Below are 8,945 nucleotides of genomic sequence, written 5' to 3' on the forward strand. Positions count from 1 at the left end.
TGCAAATAAGATTCTATAGGTTTTTTAATTTTCGCATCAAACAATCCATGTTTTAAATCAGGAAATAGCATAAGAAGCTCATTCTTGTCCATTATGCCAAACTAGTGTAAACAAGAAACAAAAAGATGCAATTGCAGGATCTAAAGAAAATAGCTTCGAGTACTTACAACGGCGGAAAATAGCTTAGTAGCCGGGATCCGGAGTGTGAGTACCTTTTACCTTTCCTCCCCGGCAACGGCGCCAGAAAATAGCTTGATGTCTATGCCCCCCTCCTTTTCCTGTAGACAGTGTTGGGCCTCCAAGAGCAGAGGTTTGTAGAACAGCAGCAAGTTTTCCCTTAAGTGGATCACCCAAGGTTTATCGAACTCAGGGAGGAAGAGGTCAAAGATATCCCTCTCATGCAACCCTGCAACCACAAAGCAAGAAGTCTCTTGTGTCCCCAACACACCTAATAGGTGTACTAGTTCGGCGAAGAGATAGTGAAATACAGGTGGTATAAATATATATGAGCAGTGGCAACGGCGCCAGAAAAGTGCTTTGCCCAGGACAGTAAACAAGCAGTAGTAACGCAGCAGTAGTAACGCAGTAAAACAGTAAACAAGCAGCAATAGCAGTATTTAGGGACAACGCCTAGGGATTAGACTTTCACTAGTGGACACTCTCAACTTTGATCACATAACAGAATAGATAAATGCATACTCTACACTCTTGTTGGATGATGAACACATTGCGTAGGATTACACGAACCCTCAATGCCGGAGTTAACAAGCTCCACAATTCAATGTTCATATTTAAATAACCTTAGAGTATAAGATAGATCAATACGACTAAACCAAGTACTAACATAGCATGCACACTGTCACCTTCATGCTAAGAAAGGAGGCATAGATCATATCAATACTATCATAGCAATAGTTAACTTCATAATCTACAAGAGATCATAATCATAGCCTACGCCAAGTACTAACACGGATGCACACACTGTCACCATTACACCGTGCAGGAGGAATAAAACTACTTTAATAACATCACTAGAGTAGCACATAGATGAATTGTGATACAAAACATATTGCAATCATAAAGAGATATAAATAAGCACTTCACTATGCCATTCATAACAGTGAATAAGTATTCTGTGAAATATAGCCTAAGAGACCCACATGGTGCACACACTGTCACCTTTACACACGTGGGACAAGGAGTCTCCGGAGATCACATAAGTAAAATTCACTTGACTAGCATAACGACATCTAGATTACAAGCATCATCATATGAATCTCAATCATGTAAGGCAGCTCATGAGATTATTGTATTGAAGTACATAGGAGAGAGATGAACCACATAGCTACCGGTACAGCCCCGAGCCTCGATGGAGAACTACTCCCTCCTCATGGGAGACAGCAGCGTTGATGGAGATGGCGGTGGTGTCGATGGAGGAGCCTTCCGGGGGCACTTCCCCGTCCCGGCGGCGTGCCGGAACAGAGACTCCTGTCCCCCAGATCTTGGCTTCGCGATGGCGGCGGCTCTGGAAGGTTTCTGTGGGTTTCGTCGAACGTAATAGGGTTTTCGCGACGGAGGCTTTAAATAGGCAGAAGGGCAGCCTCGGAGGGGGCCTGGGGCCACCACACCATAGGGCGGCGCGGCCCCCTACGGCCGCGCCAGGGTGTAGTGTGGGGCCCCCAGGGCTTCCCTCTGGCGGCTCTCGGGTGTTCTGGATGCTTCCGGGCAAAATAGGAACCTGGGCATTGATTTCGTCCGATTCCGAGAATATTTCGTTACTAGGATTTCTGAAACCAAAAACAGCAGAAAACAGGAACTGGCACTTCGGCATCTTGTTAATAGGTTAGTTCCAGAAAATGCACGAGTATGACATAAAGTGTGCATAAAACATGTAGATATCATCAATAATGTGGCATGGAACATAAGAAATTATCGATACGTCGGAGACGTATCAGAGGGCTGAGGTGATGCGAGGGCGCGGGGGTCGTCACGCTCTGGCGCATCCAGAGTTTGCGCCATGCGCGCTCTGGCGAGGGCATGGGCGTGTCTGGGCGCCACTGGGCACGCTGTGTTCTGCCCGTTGCGGTGCAAATCCTGGTCGTGGCTTGGTCTGGGCATGATCAAGTGAGTGAGAGGGAGAGAAGGGACATGGTTGAGCAGGCCAGAGGTGACCAGAGATGATGATGGCATGAGATGGACATGCCATGCCACGGCATGGCAAGCTTTGGTCAAGTGGGGCTTCTCCAGTGCTGGGCAAGTGAGGGAGAGGTGGCAGGGAGGTGAGAGGAAGCTCCAGAGGTGCAGTGGAGGCTCGGGCTTGGACTAAGTCTCCACCATTTTCAGTATGGGCACAATTTGATTCCCTGCCTGCAAGCTGTTTGATGAATTGCCCGCAAGAAATTTATTTTTGAATTTTGCAAATCTTTTTTGTGGGTTGTAATCATATATTAATTGGAATATAATGGTGGTGGTGGTGGTCAAAATGGAGTTGAATTGCAAAATCTCATTTTGCATATGATCTTAACTTTGTTTCAAAGTCTCCACTTGGCTTGCTTCTAATTTGAGATTGAGACAGAGTTTGGGGTTGGGGTTTTGAGCAAAGTTGTTCTCCTTGATGTTGTCTTGGAAGAGGTGCAAAGAGTTGGTCAAGTATAGAAGTGAAATCTCAAAAACCAGGGGCTCAAAGTGGGTATCATGCTGAAATTGTCACATATGACCATAATCACATGTGAGCACAAATTTGATTCAAATTTGATTTGAATTGAGTTTGATTGTTTCCAAAGGTGTTAATAAGTGCTTAGTATCCATTTACAACCAATGGTGCAAACCAAAATGGTCTAGATTAAAGATTTGTAAAAATGGCATAAGCCATATGTGTGTGTGGAATGGATTTTTATAATTTCTTTTCTATTTTCTTTTTCTTTGACTTTGGATGATCAAGTGATCATGGTTAGGGTTTTAGAGTAAGAGTAAACACATAAGCAAGTATCATGGCAAAAGCACACTCAAATAATTAATAAGGTGAGCTATATGCATAGTCCTATATGATGAGAAAAAAATTTGTTGGCTCAAATTTTTGGATTCTTGGAATCTCTCTCTTGTTTCTATTATTGAAAACTTGGGATGTTACAGTGGGTATGTGGGGTCGCGGAGAAGGCGGTGTTTGGCTTGGATCTTACACCTGGCCTCGCACAAAGGAAGTGTGGACAGGAAAGTTAACGCTTGGTTGGCAACAAGGATAAGGTCTCTTATGGGAAAAGTAACGCACTTCTGCAGAGGGTATCAAATTGTGGTTGTCACTCCCTGTTCCGGGAAGGGAACTATGAACGCGGCAGGAAAGGAACTCCATGAAGTTCTGCTCAACCTGTGAAGACTGACGTGCATAGTTTTCATAATAAAATAAACCTTTTGAAGAAATGTTTCCGAAAACTTGCATTCGCCTATGACTTTCTGGTCTATGGCTGTAGCTAGTGCATGATATACCTATTTCCTATAATGAACTTGTTGAGTACGCTCGTACTCATCCCTCTTTGAATCCCCTGCTTAGTTATGGAGGCACCAAAGGAGAAACTACCGTGGAACTCGAAGACCAATGAGTCAACTGCAACAAGATGAAGAATCAAATCAAAGAAGTCAATGGAGTCAGCTTTTGCATCAGCTAAAGTGGAAACTTAGATTAGTAATAGAAGGAAATCTTTCCCTAATTCTAGCACCTAAGTAGCTAGAGTTCTATAGCAAGCCAGATATCTCTAGAGCTAGTGTTAGCAATAAGTTAGACTACGAGTCATTCTTCTGGAGCTTTATTTGAAGTTTTACCTCACTGTAAAGTAGGAGGCTGTGTTGATCTTCTGTAAACAGTTCGTGTATCCTTCTATAGACATACCTTGGACTCGCATATGTTTCTGTTGTACCACTCTGAGGGATGTAATATGAGTGGAACGGTGTTTCACTTTTGTTATGTCAACGACTTGTGTACTACACCATGCAGTGGTACGCTGTGTCACCGCAAAGGAGAAGGGTTGATTGAACCTCACCATCCCGGTTGGTTGGCGAACTACACCATAGCGGCGGACAACTTTCTTTGCAAGACATGGTTGACAATTGGAATAGATCCAACAACCGGTACCGATCAAACAAGAGACACATATTGGATGAGGATGAAGGAGTACTTCGACACCAACAACACAAGTGGGAACGAGCGAACCGTGCGTTCTCTTCAGTCTCGTTGGTCCGGCATCAACACCGATTGCCAAAAATGGGCGGGCGTGCAAGCCAACGTTGATGTCATTAACCCAAGTGGCACAAATGAGAATGGTAGGGTAAGCAATTCTACTACTATGTTGACCATATGGCTCCTATGTGAAGGATACGGTTGTAGTTCATATAGCTCATCTATTCTCTTTTGCTTGCTTTGTAGAACTCTATGGCTCAAGGATTGTTTAGGGATGTGGGAAAGAAGAACAAGATTCTTGGCAAGCCATTCACCTTGCATCATTGCTATGAAGTGCTAGGGAATGAAGAAAAGTGGAAGACCCGCGGGAAATTGGATACCGCAAGTATGGCGGGCAATGCAACCGGTGATGCAACAATCATCGATGATGATGATTCAAGTGACGAAGGCAAGAAGAGAAGCTACACTCCTCACTCGATCAACAATGGGCGGATGAATGTGCTTGGTAGGAAGACCGTCAAAGATATGAAGGGAAAGAAGGCGAGAGATAATGACATTGTCATTGCTATGGAAAGGATTGCAAGCAAATTAAGATAGGAAGGTGGCAAGAAACTTGAAGAAAGAGGCTATGGATGCTATGGAGGCTCGGAGAGCCGCTTTGGAGGAGAGGCTTGCCGCCAACAAGGAGAGGAAGTTGGCTTTGGAGGAGAAGAGGCAAGCCAACGAGGAGCATCTACGCCTAGTGGAGGAGGAGAGGAAGATTTTCTTGATGGATACTTCCTACATGGATGAGAGGCAAAAGGAGTACATCAACCTTGCTCGGACGAAGTGTTGGCCAAGAAGAGATTGTTGGTAGCCAACATGAACACACTCATGGCCGACATGTTTGGAGGAGGCATGCCCATGTTTGGAGGAGGTATGGGAGGCATGACCGGCATGCCCGCCATGGGAGGCATGGCCGGCATGGGAGACTATAGGAGGCACGGTGAGTGGTGTGTATGGGACTATGGGAGCACCACCAGGAGGATTCGTGGCCTCCATGGATCCTACTATTCCTTCTTCAACCCAAGATGACGATGAAGAAGAAGCAAAAGAAGGTGATGACTTGGAAAATGCGGAAGTGTGAGATGCATTTGTGATATGCAAATTGTGTGTTGCACTTTGTGTCCATTTGAACCATATGTTTGTGTGTCGTTGTTGAACTACGTCATGTTGTGTGTCGTTGTTGAACTATGTGATGTGTGTTGCATTTTGTATCCATTTGAACTATGGTAGATCATTTGTTTCAAGATTTATATGTGAGTGCTTGATCTTGTTGAATGCATAGTAGTGTAGAAAGTTGTTTTCCGCGCCCGACGGAGGAGCTTTTTTACCGCGCTAACACGCGCTGCAAAAAAGAGCATCCGGCGGGGCAAATTTTAGCGCAACATGCGCTATACGTTTACAGCGCGGCGGAAGCGACGTTTATCGCGCCGAAATTTAGTGCGCATGTTGAAGATGCTCTAAAGTGGATAAGATGTAGCCATTGATCGAATTGGAGTACAGTACTAGCTACGAAGACAAGCTAGTAGTTTTGATGCGTAGTAATGTAGCTGTGAGTATCAACATGTAAAGAAGTTGCATAGAAATATCAGCCAAAATATGATCTGGACAAAGCTATGTGTGGATTAAAATACCAATAAAAATAAAATTTTGTTGGTAGAAAGCATTTCAGTATGGCAGTATGTTGCCATGTTAAGTCTTAGACTTGGTATGGTGCTTGCATTTATCTAGATTTTTTTAGAGAACATGCCCTTTATTAATTAAGCACATCAATACAAAGAGTTGCTCGGATGGAAGGTATTTTTCTTTCTTCGTTAAATGACGTGCCTATTAATAGCGAGACGTTTGTGTGACTTCTTCAATTTCAAAATCTTTTGGCTCGGTCACTCGAAGGTGCCCATAGGATAGAGCGTGTGTGTGCGCATTCATAAAGATGAGCGTACGTCATATTTGTGAACATCTTCTTGGGGAAAAGAAACAATTGGTTTTGATGCGTACGAATGGCCGGTGTGTGCTGTGTGTGTGCTGCAGGAGGGAGCATCAACACTTAGAGAAGTTGCTTACAAGTATAGGCAGAAATAAGATTTGGACGAAGCTATAGGGATTAAAGACTATAAAAAATCAAAATTTGTTTATGGAAAGCATTCTAACGTGTTGCCGTGTAGAACAATTTTGGCTAATCATCATGTCAAGTTGAGCACCCAATGCTAGGTGTGTGCTATAGGAGGGAGGATCAACACGGAAAGAAGATGCGTAGAAGTGTCGGTAAAAATATGATATGGAAAAAACTATGGGGGTTAAAGTACTGGCAAAAAAATTAAAATTTGTTTGTGGAAAGAAGTTGCGTAAAAGACCAATGCACCTCTTTTAGCGGAGTATTACACAGATGGAGTCCTTTAGCAATGTGCCTCTTTTAGAAAAGTATTATGGCAGGGGTGCTAACTTCTTGAAGCATACTGGAGATGGATTGAAGGTTAAAATTTGATTCCAAGAAGCCCTTGATGCGTTGTTCGGTTAATCTATTTCCCAAGTGGAATGGGGTGGATTTGGAAGGATTTTTGTTTCGATGAGATTCAATCCCCTCAATCCATACCAATCCACTTAATCCCTAGCAAATCAAACATGGCCTCAAGGGATTGAACACGAGGAACTAAATGTATCTCAAAATATAAGAAAGTTTTAGTAGGCTATTAAGCATACCAAAACGTCTCATATTTTGGGACATAGGTGATACTTTTGTAGATAGACTTGCATTGGAGAGAAAAAAATGGATTAGATAGGTGGAATGAAGTTGGTGTTTGGATCCCGTGGAGATTGTGTGATCCCGTCTAGATTCTAGGAATTGATGGGCTGCCGGTTTACAGTTCACAGATTTCATTTCACACCAAACTTACAAGCTATTCCTCGATACTTAATGCTTCGATGACAGGATAGCAATCCCAAAGCTTGAATAAACGTTGTGGTTGCTCTAACCAGTCACCGCACACCCTTAGGTATCCGTTACATTCTAAGTTCGATAAAGAGGCGGGAATTGAGGGGGGGGGGGGGGGCAGTTTACAATTCACACATTTCACACCGAAACTCACACACTACCACTCGATACTTGATGCTTCGATGATTTGCGCACTGCGCCTTTTTTTGACTTGCGCGCTGTGTTGCCTCCCTGCACGGTATTGGGCTCAATCATACTGTTTGTTGGGCCTGTGGTCCGTTCTCCCCCTCTCAGCCTTGGTCCTGTGCTTCCTTCAGGGTCCGTTGGCATAGGCGTGGTGGTAGCCGGTGTGTCCATGCCACCTTCCGTGACAGTATCTTTGGTGTTGTGATCTAGCTTATTTATCCACGGCGCAACTTGGTTCTTGTTCCTCAGCCACCTATCAACATCACCCATGGTTGGCCGTTCCGCTGGATCCTCTGCAACGCAGCGCAGTGCTATGCAAATGCATCTTTTTATGTCATTGATGCGTGGCCCTTTAGCGAACTGTGGGGGAATACACTTCATGTAGTTGTTCTCAAGCGCATGTTGCAACACCTGCGGGAAGAAAGATCGTTATAGATTGTAAACGCGGCTGTAAAAGAGCTTGGTTGCAACGTCTTGATATGTACATGCACAGTTGCCCACATGTTTTACTTACCCACGTAGCCAGAGATTTGCAACTGCTGCTGCTTTTAATGTACATCTGTTGGGTGATGAGCTCGAGGAGGAGGACACCATAGCTATAGACGTCCGTCTTGACGTAGAATCTGCCATACCGCTTAGATTCTAGGGGTACAAATCTTCTGAAAAAGATCAAAATGCAGAGGGGCTTCATACCAAAATTAACTCTGAGACAGTAGTACTACTGTGGGGTAGGCATTCGGTATTACCGTTCCATCTTCTTACAAGTAACTTCCCCCTCCTGGACAGACTGAGTTAATGTTTCGCAGGTGAAGAGAAAGGAAATTTTGGACACACACTTGGGGACTATCTTTATTGTTCCACCAGGATGTAAAGACGTATCGATGGCAGCGACACCTTCAGCAATACATAGAATAATCTTGGAGCACTGCTGCCATGATAGCTTCTTTCCTTTCGAGGGGTTGTCTGAAAAAAAAGCTGAAATATGTGAACAAGATCAATCCATGGTGATGGGGTATCACTGAAAAGTAACTCGTAGAAATGGATAGTTGTACGGAATTAATGGAGATTTCGGTAGGAAGAAGCATGCCATGTATGAGGTCGTTTAAGCTCCGAATGGAATAGTCCTCAACCATGTAGAAAAATCCTCCGTGATAAGCATATCCGAGAAGTTTCAATATATGGATATTTTCAATGTTTGTCATGCCACGGATTTGAATTTCATTTTCAGCCAGCGCTATCGCTTCACCACGTCCGAACCTATGCGCTCTTGCAGGAGCTCCATCTCTCAATTCAACCTGAAAATCCTATTCAGAGAGTTCATGCTTATAATGTTGATTGATCATGCTTCTAAAATAAAGCGGAATATTGGTAGGGATGACAAAAAAAATCAATCTTGTAGAGTTTCAGGCAACCCAGGAATAGTGTGAAAGAGATGGATGTGGTTGTGAAGAACCGGGAGTATCTGGAGCCAAGGAAAATTGTAATAATCCAGATATTGATAAATATCAAATTAACTAAAATAGTTAAGATTAGGTTAAACAGCTCCAGATGGAATGCTGAGATCAACTAAATCATGGTTAATTGCCAATTAATTTTTAAAACGAAGGCAAAAGG

General features: G+C 43.7%; 1 protein-coding gene across 1 annotated transcript; it reads right to left on the reverse strand.

Moving 5' to 3' along the window:
• Positions 1 to 7,256: 7,256 nt before the first annotated feature.
• On the reverse strand, positions 7,257 to 8,232 carry LOC127303582 (cysteine-rich receptor-like protein kinase 28). Its single transcript, XM_051334299.2, has 3 exons — positions 8,078 to 8,232; positions 7,846 to 7,990; positions 7,257 to 7,742 (listed from the first exon to the last, which is right to left on the reverse strand). Exons 1-3 carry the CDS (start codon positions 8,083 to 8,085, stop codon positions 7,296 to 7,298), a joined length of 600 nt encoding a protein of 199 aa, XP_051190259.1. The 5' UTR covers positions 8,086 to 8,232; the 3' UTR covers positions 7,257 to 7,295.
• Between the last annotated feature and the right edge of the window lie 713 nt (positions 8,233 to 8,945).

This window comes from Lolium perenne, chromosome 5, assembly GCF_019359855.2.
Source record: "Lolium perenne isolate Kyuss_39 chromosome 5, Kyuss_2.0, whole genome shotgun sequence".
Classification (NCBI taxonomy): Eukaryota; Viridiplantae; Streptophyta; class Magnoliopsida; order Poales; family Poaceae; genus Lolium; species Lolium perenne.